Raw genomic sequence first — 23,451 nt, 5'->3', positions numbered from 1 at the left:
TTCAGCGCTCCTGTCCTCACTCACAGCATTCACTGAATACCTATTTGGAGGCGAATGTGATCGAGGGGTCACGCTATTTGAACCAATCTGATTGGCTGTCAGCTCCAATCTGACCGACATAGCACCCGTGTTCCTTGTGGGTACGCTCAGTGGCACTGGCTGCCGCCCGTTGTCAGGCCAACAAGGAGCCTGGGAAGGTGGGAAGGGAGGGGGTGGCCAATCTGAGACTGCCACTTTCCCTCAGCATTAGCATCTCACTTAATGACCAGTTAAGAGGCAGCCTGGCAAATGAGTTGTGACAAGTGCTGCAGAAAAAGGAGTCTTTTTCCCCCATATCCCGCCTCTCAATCACCATTTAAAAGGCTTGACGGCCTGACATAATTTCGCAATAATTATCACTCGGAGTATTCTTTTCGGGCCAGGACAGGAGTCAGATTGGATCTTGTCATAGAGTAATAATGCTGACCAACAATAACTTTGTTGTCTCTTCTCTCATCTGCATCTCTGACTTGATCCTCAGGGAATGGGCAGCCGGCATCAGCCAGCCAGTTCAATCTGGTTCAAGTGAAGCAGGAGCCAGTGGACGCCAACTCCGGGGCTTCCCAAGACTCCACACAGGAGCACAGCCTGGACCTGAGCAAGAAAGACCAGAGGTACAGATGGTAAACTGATGGTTAATTCAAAGTGAAGGATGGTTAATTAGTGTTTCTTTAACCAATTCAGCCTTATTATTGGCAAAATAACCCCCACAAAAAAGAACATCCAGCTTCTCTGAATGATAGATGATGTCTACTAGTTTGGCAGCTCTGGTTATATACAAAATATTTAATTTATATAAATGTGCATACAATTAGAAAATCCTCCACGTATTTCTCCATTTATTTATTTTGCGTGTGAGTGAGAGAGAGGGATGTTTACATAAACCTTCAACTCCAATCTTCCCTCCAACCCACACCAGATCTTATTTCTTAAGAAGACAGCATTTTTCTTCTTCATTATACAGGCACACCTTGTGTGATAAATAGTAATATTTACTGTTCTCATGCAAATCTTGACTAAACATTGTTCATTTTCCTTGTTCCAGTAATGAATCAAACGGACACCCTGTACCAGGGAATACATCTCTTTTATCCTCGCTTATGAATAAGGTAAGATCCATCCATCAAACGCCTTTCATCCCAAGACAAATTAGCGGGACACGAAGGGGCCTGTTTGTTTTTTAATGTTTCACGGCTAATAAGATGAGTTTGTATCATTTAAATTTTCCAGCCATTTTTCATAGAGTGTAATTTTCGCTGCACCTCTCACAAATTAATACAATGAAGCAGTAGCTGGGTGCCATGCCAGATATATAGAGATGTTTGTTTTTTGATGAGCTGTTTTGAACTCGCCGTCCAATTTTTCCTCCTCCTTTATACGTTTTCTTCCCCCTGCCTCACTCTACATTTATTCATAGGGTTTATAAATTATTTGATTAAAAAGTCAGCGCAGGGGAAAAAAAAGAAAAGCAGGAAGGCGCTGCCCTCATTTTTTAACAAGTCTAAATGTTAGCGTATGGAAATTTAAATCTGTATGGTTTTTTTGTGAAGATTAAAATGGACATTGTCTTAGTCATATATCTTATCTGACTCGTACAAATATGCCAGGTGGTTTCCATCATGTTGATGATGTCATGGCAGATCAGCCACCATTTATTTACTCTCTCCAACTGATCATGACTTCCTCCACTCCTTACCCCCCTGCAAGCTTCGCCGCCTCCGTGCACCTAAGTGCACGTCGTGGTTTTAACCTCTCTCGAGGACACCTTACCTTCACATTTGCAGTCGTTGCGCCCAAACGGCGGAGACGAGCTGCTGTCTAGCAACTCAGCTGTTGTCGTGTCAGCTTTTTGTTGGTTTGCTGCAAGCCACCACATTACATAAAAGGGTTAACAGTAGCTCCCAGAGGATGCTTGGCAAACACGCTTGGCCTGCACTCAAGCAAAAGCCCGGATGTTTGTAAATCTGGCTGCCCTTTTTAGCTTCGTCAAACCATGCATGCGTGTGTGTGTATGTGTGTGTGTAAGAGAGAGAAAGAGAATTCATTCTCATACTCTCACTAACATACGAAAGTGCCCAGCTAACCCAGCGCCTGGTGGTTTTTGTGCTGTTTTTTTTTGTAGATGTCACAGGTGAACCCTGCCCTCTTCAATGCAATGAACCTGAAGACAGAGCTAGAGGCAGGTGAGGGTGGTGACACCTCGGAGGCAGGACAGTATCTCAGCAAAGTGTTGAAGAGGCCCCTGGCAGAAAAAGCCAACGAGATCTGGAGGACGTACCTCCGCAGGTATAAAAAACAACAACAACAACAACACACATACACAGGAAGCGCGTAGAGACACTGGATTCATTATGAGAGTGAGAAAACAGTCAGAGTGTTAAAAAGTAGCGCACGTCCTTGGAAGGTCTTTCCTGTAAATACTATTCCTCACATACTGTATCAGTGGAAACCCCCCCTCCAAAAAAAAAAAAAAAAAATAGAGAACACGTTCTTGCAGGAATTGGAAATGACAGTGCGCTGGTTACAGTATGACGGACCGCAGACATTTACCGTCAGGTGAAGAGTTGAGCCAGGTGTCCTCATAGGTTGCGTTTTCCTTAAGCAGCAGTAAATTTACAGTCTTTCTTATCTGTCTCTGTTAAGGTTTGACACGGATGACTTCTGTGAAGCTCAGTGCGACTTCCTTCACAAAGTTCACTTTCACTGCTTGGTAGAGGACTGTGGTGCCCTCTTCAGCACTGTGGATGGAGCTATAAAACATGCTAAGTGAGTGTCACGCTACCCTCGCTCTCTGCATTTTAGTTTTTGGCTTTTATCGATCGGTATAAAAAAGAGCTTCCATCTTGTTTTTCAGCTTCCACCTCCGAGCCACCTTGAAAGTGAAGTCGGAGCCTTCGTTTGGTGAGGGCAAGGACTCCGGTGAGGGCGCCCAGCTGCAGCCCGTTGCCCCCGTCTCTATGGCCAACAACCCCTCCATGGATGTTGCACACCTCTCCTCCTCTGGCAGATACAGCTCTCCTCCCCCCTCCCTGCTGGCCTGGAAGCAGCTGACGGGCAGCATCCCTCAGATGCCAGCATCAATGCCCAACCTGCCATCCAGTTCCCCTCTAGCCACCACCTCTCTGGAGAATGCTAAGCCACAAGTCAAACCTGGTTTCCTGCAGTTCCAAGAAAAGTATGTGGAAACCTCTGGGTTTCGTACACAGCGCCCTGCTTTTCTTCTTACTTTCCACAAGTTGATTAAACGATATCTTCTCTGTTTTTTTCCTCCCCATGCAGTGATCCATGTTTGGCTACTGACTGTAAATACTCCAATAAGTTCCACTTCCACTGCTTGTTTGGAAATTGCAAGTATGTGTGCAAGACCTCTGGAAAGGCAGAATCCCATTGCTTGGACCACATCAACCCGAACAACAACCTGGTCAACGTCCGCGACCAGTTTTCCTACTACTCTCTTCAGTGTCTCTGTCCCAACCAGGTGAGTGTGGCTTGATAACTCAGCCAGGAGCTGAATCACCTACTGTCATCTCCCCGAGGTTTCTAAGCATGAAGTATGCTATCTATTAGACCAGTATTTGAGGTTATTTGACTCAAGGCTTTCACAACCACTGCTCGCCGTCTTCCATCTCTGCTGAGAAAGACAGTCGACTCACCCCAGTAATGCCTGTTTATATGTCAATGATGTCATTTTGACTGCCGCATTCTCCTCTCAGAAAAGGCCAATTTAGCTGATATTACCCAATAAATCATTGTCACTTGCACAGTAAACAAGGCTGTCTGGAATAGGGCAAAAATCAGGGGAATGCTTCGCAAATGAAACCTAAATGGCAGCCCCTGCCTGCTCTCATGAGCCCGTATTTGGAAAACCGTTTAAATGAATTCATTAATGTGTTGAAAATCACCCCTCTCACAAAAAGCCCCCCCTCCCTCCCTCCCCCCCCTTTAGTCTGCATCTCCTGAACTGAGAAGATCTTATTTGGCCCGGTCCTTTGGGATCTGGGCCTTGCAAACAGATGGTGGTGTACAGACATGTTAGAGCGGAGGGGTGTTTGTGGGATGCCTGGAAATGCAAAGTAATTGTACCAAACAACTGGAGAGGAAAAGACTGCGAGGTGTTGATTATGTTTTTTTTCTTCTTCTTTTTTGGGAAGGAACTGTGTGTAGTCTTCGCTTAAACTTTGCACACAAAGAAGGATCCAATAAAAATTAATCAGCTCCTCTGGCTTTCAAACATTCACGACATTTGAGTCATGAAATTGGAAATTATGTGTCTCCACTGCAGCACTGCGAGTTCAGAATGAGGGGCCACTATCACTGTCTGCGGCCTGGCTGCTTCTTCGTCACTAACATCACCACCAAGCTGCCGTGGCACATCAAGAAGCATGAGAAGGCAGAGCGTCGCGCCGCTAATGGCTTCAAATATTTCACCAAGAGGGAGGAGTGCGGGAGGCTGGGTAAGGAAAAAACACTGGAAAAGAAAAAAACTTCTGATCCTGTAAAAGTTTTGTGTCCCGCTGTCTCTGTCTTTGCCTCGCATCAAGCTGTGTCAACTTGAGCGGCTTTTAAAAAATACTTTGCCAGGAGAGATCTGAGGATTAAAGGTGTTACGTTGAGAAAGATGTAGCCTAATTTGTGTTGTCTGTTGCAAGAGGATATTCCCTGTGTTTACAAAGGGAAAGAGACCAGTGTTGGCAAACACAGTGTCATGCATTGCGAGAGGTTTAAGAAGCATGAAACAAGTCTGCCTCGTAGGTTTTTGTTGGCACAGTTTGCATATTCACAATGGCACCTCGAGTCCCAGATGTAGCCTTGCCCGTGCTATATGAGCAATAATGTCAAAGAGGGCAATCACATCCAGGTTGTTTTCTTCTTTCTTTTGCCCCTGTCAGAAATGAGCAATTAGGTTTGTGTTTGTTAATTATCTGGCTTGTCTGGTTTAGCCTGTTTGTGTTGTGAAGCTGCGCCTCACAGCCACCGCTGCCATCACACAGAAATGAATTAAAAGTGATCTGTTTTTTTCAGGCGGTTACACAAGCTTTTCAGAGCGCAGAAACAAAGCAAACAAAACCAGGCCCTAAACAGCTGTTTTTTGTCCCCAGCCTGATCTGCCAAGTGTATTGTTTGGGCTGGAGGGGAAAAAAAACAGAAAGGATTACCACTGCTAGCTCTCCAGTTATAAAGAATTGATGGGTTGCCAGTATCCATGGCAGCAACATTAAACTGAGCACCGCTGCTGATGTTACCTGGTTTCTGTCTCACAAAAGGCCCTCCCGTGTCACGGGGGGTTACTGTTATTTGCTCAACTTTGCGTGTTTAAAGCGTTGTGTGTGCAAAAGCTATTTGATGACACAGACATGTTTTTTTTTCTCTTAAAGTGGGTGCCATGGTTACTGACATGCTAGCACCTGCCCAGCATGTTACTCTTTCAATTATTTCTGCCTGCTTTTATATAATGGTATTTGATTAACAGGCACAAAACGGCACATTCATTTAATTTGAAATCATAAAGCAATTAGAGCTAGACCGGTTAAAACACTGGAAAAGAGCAGAAGAATATAGAACAGACGACACCACAGCGGAGAACAAAAGGGGGAAAAATGACAATGGAGATACTTTGAAAAATGAATTTAATATGGGAATAATTGTATATTTACTTTGGTTTGCAGGGGTGTGTGCATTATTGGCCCACAGAAAATGAGAATTTATTTATGTAAATTCCTAATTGAATAAAGCATGTCAGTGTAATAAAAGAGCTCCACAGGTTTAGTGCACAGAAGCCTTGACTTGCTCAGTATGACACCCGAGTGATCTAATATTCCTCCTACATGTACACTCCGAAACACTTTGAAACCCGATCCCTCTTTTGTCACAGCTATATCATGAAATTAAAAAAACCCTAAAAATATTTCACTTGGTGTTTGATGTATCGCGACGCCGTCACACTTATAATATTGCGTGTGGCGCGGGGAGCCTTTTTTTGGACGCCGCACTGGGAGCCAAAGATAAATTAAGCTCTTACTTTATTCTTTTTTTATCCTGCAGGTTGTAAGTATAACCAAGTCAACAGCCACTTCCACTGCATCCGCGAGGGTTGCCAGTTCTCCTTCCTCCTCAAACACCAGATGACCTCACACGCACGCAAGCACATGAGGCGGATGCTGGGGAAGAACTTTGATAGAGTCCCATCCCAGGTACAAGCACGCCAACGGCGACATGTGATACATTTTGAAAAGCGGTGTCATAAAAATACAGGCTAAACATCTCAACGGTCTGAAGCCTGTGTTGAATAGTTTACTCAAACATATTTTAACAAAGCACACACCCTTTTCCTGGGAGATTAAATAGTGAATAGACGTTCCCTTAACTACTCTACTACAACTATACTATATATTGTTGTTTTTGCTCATTTACACTGTAAAAAAGAGGAAGGGCTAGATATTGTTCAGCATTTGGGAAACTCATTTCTATTTTTTTTTAATAACACTGCATATCAGCTCACCGCGCTTACCTAAACACAGCATTGCACTACCAACTGGGCATATTATTATATCGGTCTTTCTTTTTTCACTAAACATTCAGAGATATACGGCACAAATCTTTTTTTCCTCCCATATTCACTTTGTTGTTCTGCTGATCTGCAGTTCTGCTTTTATTATTCTGCTAATTTCCCTCATGGGATTGATAAAGCATTTGTCTGTCTGTGTGTCTGTGTTTTTCATCTAAATTTTATGTTCTCAGAAACACACCATTGTTTGTGGTTTTTGCTGAAAGAAGATGAAAAAAAAGCTCCCGATCCATTAAGGACTGCTCTTAAAATCTCCCAATATCATAAAATGAAGAGAAAAATAGGGATAATAATAGTTAAAGAAGGTTTAAACAAATGTTAAGCAGCGGAAGTCCTTTCTCGTTTCGATTTTGTCTGTCTTTCGTTCTTTTTAAGGTCGCGAATAATAACAGCTGTTAGCGTACTGGTGGTTACGCCGTCTTTGTAACTTGTGTACCTGGTTTGGTCGGTTTTGTCGGGGTTTTTTCGTTGTATATCTATTTCTTTTTTAACATTCAGTTTCCTTTTTTCTGAGTCATATTCAAGGAAAGACTAACAAAGACGTGATGTTCTGTAAAAAAGAGAGTACCGCTCATATCCTGTCATACCAGTCAATAACAAATCACTCATGGCATTCTTTTGATGAAGTTTCTTTTACACGCAGTTTCCTCAGTTAACCTCTGCAGTAGGTGCGGGATGGAGCCTTTGTGGATATAAATGTGGATTTTCTAGTTCTGTTTAGGCTGTTTTTTTGTTTTGTCCTTCATATAATGACAAAAGTATGAAGTTCGTTCTTTCAAAAAATACTTCTGACGTCTTGAAATGCTTGGTTGGATGCCAAGCGCCAACACCTGCGCTCATGACTCTTTATAACCCAAGATGTTTGTTTCGTAAGTCTTTGTGTGATAATTTTTTTAAGCTTTTTATTTTATTTTGTTTTGTTTTCTAGATGATGTCACTCGGCCGCAGGGCGGATGAGATGCAGCAGCAGGCATCGGGTATGGTGCACGGGTCCATAACGATCCAGCCTGGCATCAGCTCCAACTTCTCCAACATCACGGATGAGAATGATGACTACATGGACTACATGGGTGCAGGAGGCAGCCCCTTGGGTCTCTCCTCCGAATCCTCCAACCAGGACCGAAGCTGCACCAGCACACCTGTGGGCAACGACAGCTCTCCGGCAGGTAAGCCCACGTGACTCAGACTCTGACATGTCAGCATGTACGGCCTTTAGCACAGTTTAGTCCACAGGTGTTGTCCACAAAGGTTTTCTACTCGTTGAACATCTCAGCCCACACGTCACCCAGAAAGCCAGCAACTCGTCATCTCATGCATCCTCCAATCACAACTCTGACTTGCAATCAATAGACACATTAGTTTTAATATATGTGGTTGATGACTATGCTATATTCTTATGTTGGGAGCTGCGGACGAGACAGTTTCCAGTTTGCCCGGTCATCCTCATAAAACCTCCATTTTGTACATCAGTGGTTTGAGATATTGCACTGTATGTAGCTTATTACATTTTCCTCTGGCCAGAGATCATCCCTGTGGCTTTATGTCTACTTTAGCACTTTTAGTGGTTGGAGTTTTGGGAGAAAGGAAATGAGAAACAGCCTCTTTTTCCTCAAACTTATTGAATAAACGGGTTCTCCTCTATATTTTTTCCTAAATCTTAGCCTGTCTCTGATTTTCACATTTCTCCATGTGTTGCCAGAAATATCCACTACTCTCATCGTTGTTGTTTTGGCTGGGTTACTTTGTCTTGAATGGGCCTCATTTTGTATCATTCTCTTATCTTTTATCTTTCCCTTTTTGCCTCCCATCCCTCTGTGTGTGCGTGTGTGTGTGTGCGTGTGTGTGTGTGTGTGTGTGTGTGCGCGCGCGATTTGGACCCCGTGTTTGTCTTTGTTCCCGTCTATGTGTGTTTTCTCCCTCTTGCCTGTCCTTCACCCTCTCTGGTCAACCTGTCTCTCCAGGACAAGGCTGCCCCACCACCACTTCTGCTCCTACCACCCCTGCTGACACTAGCGCTACCCAGAATGCACCTCCTTCCTTCTCTCCTCCTCCTCCACCACGACCACCGCCACCTCCTCTTCCTCCTCCTCCTTCCGCTCTTCAGCCTGGCCTGCAGTCCCAGGCCCCATCCCTCTCTCCTGCTCTCCTCCGACCCCCTCTCCCCTCACTCCCATACCTCCTCTCTCCATCCTGTCTGTCATACTCTCTGCTCAGCGCCTCTCTGGGAGCCACTCGGAGTGTTGTCATGCCAACCAACACACCAGCTTTCAGCCCCATCATTGCCACTCCGTCTCCGGTTAAAAATGACGTCCCTATAGTGCAGGATGCTGCAGGTACTTATCCCCGGCGCAAACCAACACTGCAGCTGTCATTCTCAATTACTGAGTCCTGTGCAGCATTTAACTGTGTGATCCAGCCTTTCTCACTCTGCACTGTTGTTATGAAAAGACTGAAAAAAAAGAAAGCATGCAAAAAAGAGAACATTTGTGTTGAAATGCTGAAACTTGCATGCTTACTGTGTGGGTACAGTAAATTGAAAAAAAAAGTCTGCAATCACTTGACTTGCACCTTTGTGCGTAATTTCCCTTTTAGTATCACTAGGATTTAGCGAGAGACAGCAGTAAATTTGGCACCTGTTCTGTGAACCCTGGGCTCTGTTTAGCTTCCATTAACAAGGCTGCATCAGCAAGCTCTTATTTAATCTTGCCCCAAGTTTTATCGAGGCCCACTGCTTCCTGTCTTGCAGAACAGGGAGCACATCATTAGCAGTGACCCCAGGGTGTTGCAAAAAGGTGGGTGCCCCTCATAAAACAAACATGGAGATAAGAGGGTTGGTTAAAACTCCCAGCTCCGCCTTTCTTTGGAGGCCCGAGACACCCTGTAAAAGTGTCATGTCTTACAGTCAATCTATCATCCCCCCTCCTCCTCCTTCTTTAATCATTCTGGAAATTAGGGATTAAAAAAATAGTGGCTAGCTGTGCTTACTCAGCTGTGAACAACTTCTGGCTGAGCGGGGTCCGACATTAGGGTTTTAACCAGGACAGTCACTTGTTTGTAAGTCTGTGGACTTTATTATTTTTTTCAGGATTATTTTTGTTAATGCCCTTATCTCTTGTTTTTAGGCAACACCATCTCCATTCCCACGGCCGCTGGTGCAAAGAAGCGTTTCTGGATCATCGAGGACATGTCCCCGTTTGGCAAGCGCCGAAAGACCGCATCGTCACGTAAGATGCTGGACGAGGGGATGATGCTGGACGGATTCCGGCGCTACGACCTCTACGAGAACTGCAAGGACTCCAGCTGCCAGTTTTCTCTAAAGGTCACCCACTACCACTGCACTCGTGAGAACTGTGGCTACAAGTTCTGCGGCCGCACCCACATGTACAAGCACGCCCAGCACCACGACCGCGTAGACAACCTGGTCCTGGACGACTTCAAGCGCTTCAAGTCTTCGCTCAGCTGCAACTTTCCTGACTGCCAGTTTTCAGGCAACAGCACCCACTTCCACTGTCTGCGCTGTGGCTTCCGCTGCACCGATAGCACCAAGGTGACGGCCCACCGCAAGCACCACGGCAAGCAAGACGTGATCAGCGCTGCTGGCTTCTGCCAGTTCAGCTCCAGCGTGGACTGCGAGGTTCCTGACTGCAAGTATAAGCTCAAGTGCTCACACTTCCACTGCACCTTCCCCGAGTGTAAGCACACAGTGGTTGGCATGTCCCAGATGGATTCCCACAAGAGAAAGCACGAGAAACAGGAGCGAGGCGAGATTCCGTCTGTGTCGCCGAAGCAGGAAGCGGCGCACCACCTGGGAGGAAATGTGGCGGCAGTCCCTCCATCCTCCATGGGTCTGTCTACTTCCTCACCCGGTGGCCTCCACGGTTTGTCCCACAACATCATCACCAGTACTCCCTCCATGATCTACCAGACAGGCGGCATTGCTTCTGACTATAACCACTCATACCTGCCATCCTCCATCAACTTAGACAGCTCCCTCAACCTGGGCACAGACACCAGCAGCTCACTGTTTTTCCTGAAGAACGCCGCCGGTCTGGGCCTCAGCGATTCCCTGGACCTCAGCAAGAAGATCCACCACGACGCAGCGCGATCAGCCCACAACCTCTCAACCCAGCTGGGCCTGCCGGCAGCTCAGGACGACACCACGGGAACATCCGGGGAGGCCGAAGATGACATGTCACCAGAGGAGGAGGTGCAGGCGGAGGAAGATGACGATGAAGAAGAGGAGGAGGATGAGGAGGAAGAGGAGGCAGAGGATGATCTCAACACTGACTCAAACGATGATTCAATGGCGGAGCCTGACGGCGAAAAAGACAATGGCCAGAGTTTCGATGCTTCCGTTAACCACACTGATGCTTCCCAACTGGAAAAGCAAGAAGATGCTGACCCATAAAAAACAAAAACAAAAAAAAACACACAAAAAACAAACAAACTGAGTTTAAGAACTGCAGAAAAATTCTGTGTACTATGATTAAACGAAAAATGAAAGTGGCCTCATTTATCATGTCGAGAGACTTCGGACGACGACAAAAAACAACGAGAGCGTGGCGAGAATGATGGCCCGAAACGATTTATTATGATGTTTACAAGATGACCAACATTATTAATTCAATTATGCATTAAAGGAAAAAAAAGATTACGAATGGAGACACACAGAGTTAGGGCCCTGTTTCACACATGGGACAGCAATGTAAAGCATTTTACTACACATCAGTCTTTTTGTGTGCGTGCATGTTTGACTTTAATTTATTTTCATTTTTTCACTTTTTTTGTGTGTGGACAAAAAAGAAAAGAAAAACACGTTAGAAAAACAAAAACAAATCTCTCTATATAACTATATATGTAAGTGTGTGTGTGTGTGCGTGCGTGCGCGTGTGTGTGAAAGATAATATACAAAGGAAATTGCTGGCACAGGCGACATGAACTGCAGAGCCGTGGATACATAGAAAAAGGGACATGAATCACTAAGGGAAAAGGATGTGTTTCAAACGTTTGATCTTTTTTCTGTATTATTTTATTATTAATTATTATTATTATTATTATTATTATTATTAGACACTGAGAGAAAGGGGTTACATTTTGCTTGTTCCCATCTCTTTGGTATTGTTTTTTCTCCTTTGTTCTCAATGATACGTGGACTCGACCAGTAGCTGTTCGGTCGGTCTCAGCTGCAGTCAGGCGTCCTTTCAAGCCGCCAACCTCGACAGTTCTCTCTGACATTCTGCTAGAAGTGTTTTCAACTAGCACCGACTCCAAGCTTAACCCTTTGTAATTTTTAGCCCCAATGTGGAGGAATCAAGTTTGTGCGTGGGTAGTGCACTTTTCTATTAGCTGACCATGATGATAAGATATACTTAGATAAGTCATAAGTATATTTAAAAAAATATTTTTGTTACCATTTGCATCTTTGCATTAAAAAAAATTGTCCTTTTTGTTGTGTTGTTATAGTCAGATGCATATCGATCTGTAAGCCGGAGAGGTCTTGATTAACGCCCGGCAAGTCACGCGGGGGATGTTTGGTTGTTGGAGGGGCGGGTGGGGGCTTCAAGACTGACCAGAGGAAACGATGAGTCACTCAGATGCAGCAGCAGGAGGGGTTGGGGTAGGGGTGGGGGTGGGATATAGAGGAAGTGTCAGGGAGTGTGTTTTATGTTGAAACTGTACAGACCGAAAATGTCTCACAAAAAAAAGACGAAAAAAAAAAACGGCATTTTTGTTTTCCATTCACTATGGCTGTGGTTGAGCTCCTGTTGTAATGGTTTTTATTTAATATTTATGTGACCTTCCAAATGAGAAATTTTTAGAGTGTTATTGCACTTTTTAGGTTCATTTTTACCATCTGGGGAATGAAAAAAAAGGAAAAAAATAATGATATATATCTTTTAACAGGGAATTTGCTTTAAAGATGTTGTTTTAGTTCACTTTTTTTTTCTTTTTTTTTTTGCTTTGATGCACAAATAGATGTTAGTGTGACAAAGAACTGTTGTTCTGTGGTTTATTTAAAGATTGGTTTTTATTTTTTGCTTCTTCTGTGATTGGACAGTACAGCGATTTTAAAAAAAGGAAGAAAAACAACGACAACATAAAAAAAAAAAGGAAGGAAACGCGGTGCGTCGGGAAAACGGCGCTCCTGTATGAAACACTAATACGGACTGTGATTTCAATTAATTCTTAAGGAGTTCATAGCAATGCTCACTTACTGTAGTACTAAATTATAAACCTGTCTAAACCACCCTCTGGTTTTTATTGAGCGAACATGTACGACTGAGGAGTGGACACACTGATCATGAATTATCTCCTGAGCTTAGCATTGGATATAAATGATCACAATATAGGGATAAATAATGTGTGTAGATGATATTCCTCCAGATATTGTTTTGAGAAGAAGAAGAAGAAGAAGAAAAAATAAGGTTGTACAGTATTTTCCTCTGTAAAAAATGACTATATATGAACAAAATGCTCTTTGATGAACAGCTTCCTTTAAAAAGAAAACGGTAAAAAAGGAGAAATGAATAATAAAAAGTTAAAAATTCAAATAGCCTCATCATAGTTTGCTTGTGTGCGTGACCTCTCTTAATTAGAAGTTGTTCATATTATAGCGGCGGCGGGATGCCGTTACATGCCGTATATTTTATTTCTTTTCTCTCAAACTAAAAATACACTGATTTGGATTCATTCATGGATGTTTCTCTCTTATTTATTGATTCATTTGATTCATTGTCATTTTTCTGTGCATGATCTCTACCCCCCCCCTCACACACACACAAACACACCCACCCCCACCCCCCCAATCCCTCTCATTAACTGAAAATCTTGGTTTGTATTTACTTTGCTGTGGGCGCAGACTGAACTGTCTCCCGGGACTCTGTTGCAGAGCAGAGGCATTTACTACGTTTGTTTTGTTTTCTCTTCATTTGCTGAGATAACTGCAGGGGCTGGGAGATGTTGTGTACTTGAATTCAGTTTAGTGTGTGTGCAGGTGTGTGTGTGGGTGTGAAATTTTGTTAAAAAAGAAAAAAAAGTAAGAAAATAAAGACGCTGTAATTATTATGACGCATGATCGGTAATGATTCAGCCTGAGGTCGTTTTTAGTCACATGTAGGGGGAAAACTGCTGCTGCTGGACAACAGCAGGGCAAAAGCAGCACTCCTTTTTTCCCCTCTGTGTCAGTGATACTACTGAAGTGTGTGTGTGTGTGTGTGTGTGTGTGTGTGTGTGTGTGTGTGTGTGTGTGTGTGTGTGTGTGTGTGTGTGTGTGTGTGTCCTGCTGAGAGAGACTCATAAGCCGTGGCTGTTCTGTCCCACCTACTCAAACCTGCAGTTCAATCCATAACCTCATTTTCCTGCTTGTTCCTCTATAAACTCAACTTTTTTTTCACCAAAATAAATGAAAACACACACATAAAAAGACAAAAAAAACCCATCTGCATTCATGCAGGTAGAGGAATCAACAATATTTGTTGTCGGGGTTGTTCATTCTTCACATTCTGGTGTGAGAACAGGATCAGAGCGAGGACCATTACTGAGATTTAGAGGTCTGCTACTGCTAACAAGATGGCTCTCTGTGTCTTGCTCACTGGTAACAGGGCACATTTATTATTATTACTTTTTTTTTTTCTCTCTTTAAGCCATGTGCTGGTGTCTCCTCCCAATATTTCATGTCACCCAGTGGCCAGTGTGCTGACTCTGTCCCCTCGTCTACAGCTGTTCCTGTCCTTACTCCTTCTCTTCCTTGTGATGTTTTTTTTTTTTAATAAAAAAAGAAAAAAAAAAGCACGGGTAAAGGCATCACCATCTGTCTGCCAGCTGGTATCCTGTATATAATCTACCAGTGGAAAAAAAAAGAAAAAAAGAATAAACATGAAAATTATATTACACAAAAACCAGACGGAAACGACCTCCAAATCCTGCATAGGCTGCTGCTGAAACGACAGATCGTTTTACTGTTTTAATTAACAGAGTAAAAAGGATGGTATAAAAAATGTGTGTGTGTGGGGGGGGTAAACAGAGATGTATTTCCACTGCTGGAAAAATGTAATATGAAAGCAGCCTTCTTACGGCAGAGTAGTGGATAAACAGAGCAACAATTTAGACTTTGTAAAATATATTGCACTTTTGGACTAAAAGCCATCTCCCGTTAGCGTTCAATTTGGCTCGATTTATGAGACGTTTTATATGAAAAGTAGACAATGAAGCAATTTTTTAAAAAGTCTCTACTTCAATTTGTTGCCCTCAGCGCTACTATTCATTCTCGTCGTGTTGCTTATTTCCACTTGGATACAGTGCTGTTCATCTTCATTGTTCTATATTTATGTTTTTGCATGTCTTATGCAAACATTGAGCTTTTCACTCAGTGAAATAAAAAAAACCATACTGAATAACTTTAGGCCTGTTTCCGGTGTCAGTGTGTTTTTGAATTTTAAAACATGTGTATGACACATCTTTGAGCAGATTCATACCTTCTGCTTTCACACAAAACAACCTCGAGTTTTATGTTTTATAAGCCTCAACTGTGTGTTTGTGTGTGTGTGTGTTATTGTGCCAGGCAACACTGACAAGCATTTGGTTGATATGTCAGGAACAGGTTGAGTGAGTGTATGTGTGTGTGTGTGAGCAGCGTGGAGAGGCAACAGTTGAGGCTGGGAACATACACGACAGGTGTGCACTGCATATGTGGTCACATGATGCCTATAAGGCAGATTAGGGCCCAAACAGATGAAGCGCTGCTTAATGGCAGCTTTTATTAAGTTCACAAAGCATGGGGGGTGGGAGGGGGGTTGAGCAGAGGAAAAGCAGGTGGCTGGGCCTGTGCACTCGTAAGATGAAGACAGATATTGTACAGTGTAGTCTGAAGAGGGTAGCCACTGTGGAAGGATTTATGGAGATTTGTCCTGCCTGCCTGTTCCCCAATCCTGCAGCAATAGACAACGAGGGAGAGCTGGGAGAGAAAAAGACTAGCTAGCAGCTAGCCATGAAACCAAAGTGGGTGAACATGCATAATGAGAATAAAGTATAATAATAATAATGGTCAGCCACTGTAACCACACAGAAGGCTCAGAAAGCAAGAAAAAATGTGCAGCATGTTAAATATCAGTCCCAGGAAATTCACAAACTAAGTTAACATTTGAGAACATCCATGCACTTCAGAGAAATGCCAGCTGATTAGGGCAACTAACAGATAACACAACCTACTGTATATACACATTCCTGCCACTTCATTAGGGACACCTGTAGCTCATTAAAACAAATAGCTAATCCGCCAGTCACATGGCTGAAACTCATTTAGTGCATGCAAAAAAAAGGCATGTAGCCACAATTAAAGCTTAACGGAAAGTGTGGTCACATGAACACGTGCGCTGTAGTGAAGAGTAAATATTGTGCATGTTCAAGTGGATTTACAAAATTAGCCTAAAACGTCAAAAGAGCAGGAACTTATAGTGTGAGATATAGATTCGTACTTTTTTAGGTGCAGCTGAAAAAAAAGGTGTTGATGTGCATAATCGTGTGTGTTCTCACTTTGAGCGTACTGCACTGAGGTAAAGTAAAGGTGTGAAATCCACAGAAAACTTTAGATCAGTAAGGCCAGCGAAGGCACACAAGATTGGTTGTTTTGAGTGTTTGCACTGTATGCACTTTGTGCGACGACTGCTGACATGAAAGAGCATCCACAGCGACATGTGTTACGACCTCAGACGTCGGTACAGTGAGAGGTATCCACAGTACATTTCAGTTAAGTCCACATCCCTTTGCCAAAACTGCCTCCAGGCACATGTCACTGAAACAAACAGTGCTCCTGGTCTGCTCTGCCTGTCTCCACCTTTGTTGCTTCCTGTTACTGTAAGGCCACATATGAGTTACTGGAAACTGGCAAATGTTGATTTATTGGAGTGGAAAAATAAAGAAGAATTAAGCCATCATTATCAGGATTTTAATTTTAACAAAGGATAACATGGATCAACTAGACAGTCCTAACGATTAACTTATTATTGCTGACTAAACTCTGGAGTTCAACTTCTTTCCATTTTAGCCTTTATTTGCTTCGATTTTTTGACTCTAACTGTCCTATTTTGGTTGTGACTCCAGGATCATTTCTGGCATTTCGTGGCATCATTTACTTCTGAACACCAAGAAACTGGTGGAGACCAAAACAGAACATAAATTCTGCTCCTGTAGAAACCACAAGTTACTAGCCACGTTTTTCACATTGTACTTACAATGTTGTGGAGAAGAACTACTCTACCCACAATCAGAAATTGAAACCAACCAAGCAGTGATTGTAGTCAGAAAGCAATAACACGGCTAAACTTCACTAAACACCAGAGGTGGGACCAAGTCATTGTTTTGCAAGTCTCAAGTAAGTCTCAAGTCTTTATCCTCAAGTCTCAAGTCAAGTCTCAAGTAATGTCAGGCAAGTCAGAGTCGAGTCTCAAGTCACTGGTGTAAAAGTCCGAGTCAAGTCACAAGTCTGAAACTTTGAATTTCAAGTCCTTTCGAGTCTTTAAAAAAAAAAACGAAAAAATAATGTTGCAGTTATGCTAAATGTAAATATTAGACCATGTAATTTTAAAAATCTGTGTTTTTCTCAACACATGACAAAATAGTGAACTTAGAAAATATACACAAATTGTGAAATTGCACCTCTTTAAAATGCAGCTCAATTAAACCTAGCTCCAAGAATAATTTTCACCGACAGTTCTGAGATAAGCTGCATGTTATTCTTGGATGCGGTTGTAGGACCGGCTTTAAAATCGCATGACAAAAATATCATACACATTAAAAAAAAACTGTATCACCAACATAGCCTGGACAACATTTGCTAGTTAGATGAAGTCAGCTATCTCATCATAGCATATTTATATGCATATTTATAATCATACGGTTCTTGGAGTGAGTGCACACACTCATGAAGTTTAGTAACTTCCGGTCACTGCAACAAGCCCAGGTACAGTTTACCGACGGATGGGTGCAGGACCTTGAAATGCACCGTGTAGAAAGTAAAGACCATCGTACGTATCATAAGTTTACCAGTCTCACAAATTGTCGTCATAAATACACATTCCTTAACCGTTTATTAATAGGACCTTTGAGCTCAACGGTAATTAATTAGTAGTGGAAATAATTTCTGGTACGCGTTACAGAAATGTAGCAGTGACAATAATATTGTATGCTGTAATCGTACTGGACAATTAGTGATACAAAAAACCTGTTTTATCCTGTGAATAAAAGTATATGTTTTTGTCAATGTACCATAATAACAGAAGCGAAACGCAATATTGTGTCAGGACAATTCACTATTTATGCACAATAAATAAAGGAGCATAGCGCGACAATTTCTGTTCAGCGCCAGACTTGCTTGTAACCTATGTCACTAATTATGTTATGAAAATGACGTATTAACTACTAAAAAACACTGACCTTCGTGTAAATGCTTGGAGCAGACTAACCTGTGAGCTGGAGGGTTCTGGGACGTTATATTTGGTCTTTGAATGGCTGCAATCCAGACCATCCGTCGCGTCTTTGTTACTTCGGAAACATGGCTCGAACAATTTCTCTTCAACGACGTAATCCGATAACAACCGATCTCTTTACCCGTCAGCTTCTCGTGGCTGTCATGCGACCGGCTATTGCAGTTAATAATACAACGGCTTCTTGTGTTTCTTTTTATCGCTGTATAACTGATTTTAATTGAAAGCCTGCGTGCGCTAGTACCGCTTGCCACGAGTTCCCAGAATCCTTTGCGGTTCTACCCGTGAATGACGTCACATTTTCAATCTCTATATAATATGCATGTTAAATTTTATATTTGGGGTAAAATATCAAGTCTTTTCAAGTAAACCGGTTCAAGTCCAATTCAAGTCCCAAGTCATTGGTGTAAAAGTCCAAGTCAAGTCACAAGTCTTAGAACATTTTTTCAAGTCAAGTCTAAAGTCATAAAATTAATGACTCGAGTCTGACTCGAGTCCAAGTCATGTGACTCGAGTCCACACCTCTGCTAAACACACTACATACTACAAAAGATATTTAAACCTATTGTTATACCAGAAAACACGGTAATGAAAAAGATTGATATAAATATTAACTAATTCAATCTGTGATTATCTTGAATCGTGAATTTGGGGTGTATTATGGAATATATATATGTGTGTGTGTGTGTGTGCGCGCGCGTGTGTGTGTATTAAAAAAATCCCATTTAAGTCTTTTGTATGACCATGATTCATTTCAATCCTGGTTAGCTTGGTTCAAAGCTAAAAACTCTTAATCGAAGGATTTTTTCATAACGTCAAGAGTGGAAATGAATCATTTTGAGAACCACAGCCCATAAAAAAAGCGGGGGATCACTGTTGAGCTCTATAGGGTATGGTTTAGAGTAGTCAAATCCAGCCCTCGCTTATCTCAGCTCGAGGCTTTGAGTCAAGACCAGCTAACCAGCGGCTGACGTCATGGATGGATGGTGACTACATCCATTTTGTTGACACACAATCAATAGTATAAATAGGTAGCTGTGTATTTGTTTCCACTGTGTGCAGTTGGAAAAAGAAAAACAGGTGAAGTAGTTTTGATGACCATTTTATTCGTGGTCACTTGCTAGTTAGCATGCCCGCTACCTAGCTTGCTGATGCTAGTGCTTCTGGGCATCCTCAACAAGTAAAACCTTTCATCTTGGTCTTTTAAAAAAACAGGAACATGTTGTTGGGGTTTTCTGTAGATTAGCTTACTTAGCCATGTACTTGCTTCTGCGGTTTAAAAATTTCCTTGTGACGTTAAGCGAGAAAACAAAAAAAAGTTGATTTGCCATGGGAGCTTGTTGTTTGAACGTAATAGTAATAGTGAAGTAACAAATACGTCTTCACTCATTCTTTAAAACCAATCTGGTTGAACCACTGAAAACAACTTCACGTGGTAATGAGTACTTACAAAATCTTTTCTTCACCTGAGTTGATTTACAACACAAAAGAAAAAAATTACATGAGCAACCACACTAAGGTGGTTTTAATTTAACCCTGGAGAACCAATGGGGTCAGAGCCGACCCCTTTGTTTTCTAGGGAAACCATGGGGTCAAATTTGACCTAACAATATCTTAGAGAGTAACTCAACAATTCCAGGTAGCGAATTTTGTTACATTCAGCTGGTTAACAGAATTCAGACAATGGACCTTGGGAGATTACGATCCTGGAAGAGTACATCTACTCAGAACTGGCACACAGGACCTTGAGAACACCCAAAGTGCAAAAGAGGAGAACTGACTCAGCGATAGTCACTCAAGTGGTATATTTAATACAAACTTTTTGGCAGTGTAATTACACTGAGAAGCATAACTGTCAGTGTAGTCTTTTATATCACGTGACAGATGATGTCAATGCAACATAGGTAGAGAGAAACTGCAGTAGAGTATCATGGTCTTTATATGTAGATGGAAGTAGCACGGTTTGTTCTCACATATTTGTGCAGTTTTAAGTCCAGTGGCACCATCTTTTTTTCTTCAGAGCCAGACTACACAATACTCAGGTCTGAAATATATGGTCATCATGTCAGTATAGTTGTAAATTCTTCCTGTGACTTGGCTGAGACACATATCAGGCAACAATATTGATCTACCAGTCATAGATCCAGTCTATCACCACTTATGTGACACAGGATCAGCGGGGAGGAGCTATGAGTTGACACCTGGAAAAAAAAAACAAGTGCATATGAAGCAGTATGCTAAGATTTTCTGCCTCCCGTGAGCGTGTTGTTGCTGAAACACCTTTAAAAACCTGCAAAGAAATACACAAAATTATACACCATACAAGGCACACTGGAGCAAGTCTTTCATGAGAGCTTAACAGCAGACGGATTTAGACTGTGACATACTTTCAGCTACACCAGTTGACGTCTGCCTTAAATGTAGCAAGAAAAGTTATTATAAGCAAATCCTGAAGCTGCAAAATTGAGCTCTGGCCACAAATAGAGAAACATTTTGCATAAAATGAATGACCCGTCTTGAGTCACATTGTGTCATAAGAGCAGCTTCCTGTTGATAGGACCCACAGGTATATAATATATTGCGTGTCGTGTATGTATGACATGTCTGCTCCTCTCATTTTACTACTTCATTGGCCCATTTATAGTTTATGTTTTGGGATGAGATGTTTCCGTCATCTCTTTCAGCGCTGTGCCCCGGTTAGACCTCTCTTTAAATCCGCTGCCCTTTGCAATAGATGTTCATTTATCTATTTTTGCATGTGTATGAGCTTATTTTGGAAAGACCCAAGTCACATTGCAGAAAAGGGGGCTGTGTGAAAAACACTGCTTTGCCATTGGTAGCAGCTGTTGCTGCTGAGACACCTCTGAGGAAATGGAGAATTGGACACACACTCATCCAATTTACCATTAACAAGACCTTATTGGATGCATGGCCTTAGAAACATGTGGCTTTGCCTTATGTGGCTCTGTTTAGATATGCTGCTGTTGCTCTTGAATGTTGGGTCTATGATATTATTGCCATCAAAAGTTAGATCAATGCAGAAATCTCAAGTCTGTCATTCAGCTTCAAGAATAATGTGCAAGAAGAAAAACATTAAATGTGTTGTCATCAGCTGACGGCAGCTCCTCTTGTATTTTCAAACCCCTTATCCCTTCAGTGTCTTGTGGCATAGATTCAGAAAATAAAACAGCTGGAAACATTGGTTTATATCGACATGATAGCAGCACATTGTGCATGCATGGTGCCAACTTCCCGTTCCACCACATCCCGAAGGTGCTCCACTGGATTGAGACCTGTTTGAGTACAGCGAACTCATTGTCTTGCTTAAAAAAACCATCTGAGATTAATAGAGGTTTGTGAAATGATACTTTCTGCTGGAAGCAGCCCTCAGAAGATGGGTTCGCAGATGTAGATGGTCACAAAAGGATGGACAGGAGCAACACTCAGGTAGGTGTTGTGTTTAAACAATGCTAACCCCTAAAAGCGTGCCATGAAAATATCCTCAACATCTTCACACCCGCACCACCAGCCTGAAACACAGATACAAGGCTGGGTGGATCCATGCTTTCATGTTGTTTATGCCAAATTCTGTTACAGCACAAAGTCAAGACTCACATTTTTCTGATCTTCTGTTGTCTAATTTTGGTGAGCCCGTGCAAATTGTAGCCTTAGTTTCCTTTACTAGCTAACATGAGTAGCACTTGGTGTGGTCTTCTGCTGTTGTTGCTGTTGTTGCTGCTATTTTCATATGTATTTTTGGCACTTACCATCCATCTGCGCCATTATGTTCAAAAGAAAACAAACATTTTTACAGCTGATATCTCCATCAAAACGATCTACATCAGGGGTAGGCAACCTTTTTGATGACGAGTGCCATCTAAAATTTCCTCAGAAGTCAATGTGCCATATAATTGCATTAGCAATAAATTTAATAATGCTGTATATCAACAGTTGCTGCGCTGAGCGGAGAGCTCCTGAAGCATTTGAAGTGTTGGAATGTGGACATTTCAATATCGCTTGAAAAAACTGACAGCTAGCAACGTCCCTCTCACCAGTAGGCTAAGTGATTTTTAGCCAATTACAAGTTGAATCTGATAGTTGGGGTTGTTAGCTAAGACGCCGTCATTAAGAAGCGGCACAACTTGCGGCCAATTTGTGATGTGCACCGCTGGCCCGGCCATTTATTTTTTAATGCACCCTCTCAGATTAGTTCACTGCGTGTCGTGCCCAGGGCTGGACTGGGACAAAAAACCGGCCCGGGCATTTTGACTAGAGACCGGCCCACCAGGTATTACAGGAAAAACCATAAAGCCTTTGAATGAAAACAAACGCCGTTGTGACAGTGATGTACAGTCTTGTTGGTATATGTATGATTTCTATATGTTGTACATCAGATAAAAACTTTGGTTGTAAGATTCAGATAATTATTTAATAAAAGCGAGACATTTTAAATGAGAATAAGAAAGAAAAGTATATCTTTGTGCCCCCCTCTCCCTGTTAATACCCTGCCTGGCCCCCTGGCAACACTTTGCTAGATCCGCCCCTGCACAGTTACCAGCTGTCAGCTATGTAAAAAAGGATCCTGGTGTTATTTGTCTCTCAGAAACAGTTGATAACTTCCCTTCAACTCGTTCATGTCACCTAAAAGTTAAACCTGTTTCTCCATCACCTGTTCAGCTCTGATGATTCAGTAAGGACATCTCCTGGTTTCATCTTCATGTTTCCCTCTCACCACATATCCAAACCAATATCATGACCAGCAGCTTTTACGGCTGTGGCTCCAGCAAACATCAGCTGATACTAGAAAGTAATATTAAATACATTCTAAAAACAGCTGATCAAGCTTAAACGTGCTGCTGTTGTTTAGCACGACATCCGGCGGTTTCCTCTTTCTGGCGCAAAGTTGGCGATAAACAAACAAGAAAAAAGCAGATCAGCTGATCAATGATCAGTTTCATGACTGAATGAGAGAAGAAGAGGCAGCTGCAGTGTAAAGACGCAGAATAAATCTAGCTTTGTGTCTTTTTCCATTCTAGCTGAAGTACGGGACAAATCGCATTCCTTTTCAGCTCAACACAAAACGCGCAATATTTTCTCTAAATACGGGACGATTCCGTTTTTTATGGCATGGTTGGCAACTTTACTTTACTTACTTTACCAACCTTGTGAATAAAATAAAGTTCACTATCAGTAACATCATAGCACCCACCCAGCTGTATAGAAACTCTGTCATGCTAGCTAGCACGCAGTACGAGTTATTGTAACTGACTGTAAAAACTCAGCACAACGAAAATAAACTCCACCTAAACTTGGTTTATATCTGACCCAGATAGACTGCAGGTCATAAATTCTTACCTGAAGTTCAGT

General features: G+C 42.3%; 1 protein-coding gene across 9 annotated transcripts in view; it reads left to right on the top strand.

The window, feature by feature from the left end:
• The window catches only part of casz1 (castor zinc finger 1), a 168,522-nt gene extending 156,471 nt beyond the window's left edge, over positions 1 to 12,051 (top strand). For 7 of the 9 annotated variants that reach the window (XM_080295548.1, XM_080295547.1, XM_080295549.1 and 4 more), the window contains 11 exons: positions 521 to 653; positions 1,085 to 1,148; positions 2,162 to 2,325; positions 2,683 to 2,805; positions 2,894 to 3,214; positions 3,319 to 3,517; positions 4,322 to 4,493; positions 6,082 to 6,230; positions 7,533 to 7,770; positions 8,566 to 8,937; positions 9,727 to 12,051. In XM_080295548.1, the coding sequence (XP_080151674.1) occupies positions 521 to 653; positions 1,085 to 1,148; positions 2,162 to 2,325; positions 2,683 to 2,805; positions 2,894 to 3,214; positions 3,319 to 3,517; positions 4,322 to 4,493; positions 6,082 to 6,230; positions 7,533 to 7,770; positions 8,566 to 8,937; positions 9,727 to 11,012 (3,221 nt within the window). In that variant the 3' untranslated portion in view covers positions 11,013 to 12,051. The remainder of the gene's footprint in view (positions 1 to 520; positions 654 to 1,084; positions 1,149 to 2,161; positions 2,326 to 2,682; positions 2,806 to 2,893; positions 3,215 to 3,318; positions 3,518 to 4,321; positions 4,494 to 6,081; positions 6,231 to 7,532; positions 7,771 to 8,565; positions 8,938 to 9,726) is intronic. The other 2 variants (XM_026153742.2, XM_026153743.2) reach the window with 2 other exon arrangements.
• Positions 12,052 to 23,451: the final 11,400 nt, after the last annotated feature.

The sequence above is a fragment of the Astatotilapia calliptera genome, chromosome 20, assembly GCF_964374335.1.
Source record: "Astatotilapia calliptera chromosome 20, fAstCal68.1, whole genome shotgun sequence".
NCBI classification, from domain to species: domain Eukaryota; kingdom Metazoa; phylum Chordata; class Actinopteri; order Cichliformes; family Cichlidae; genus Astatotilapia; species Astatotilapia calliptera.
This window is presented reverse-complemented; position numbering and strand designations above follow the sequence as displayed.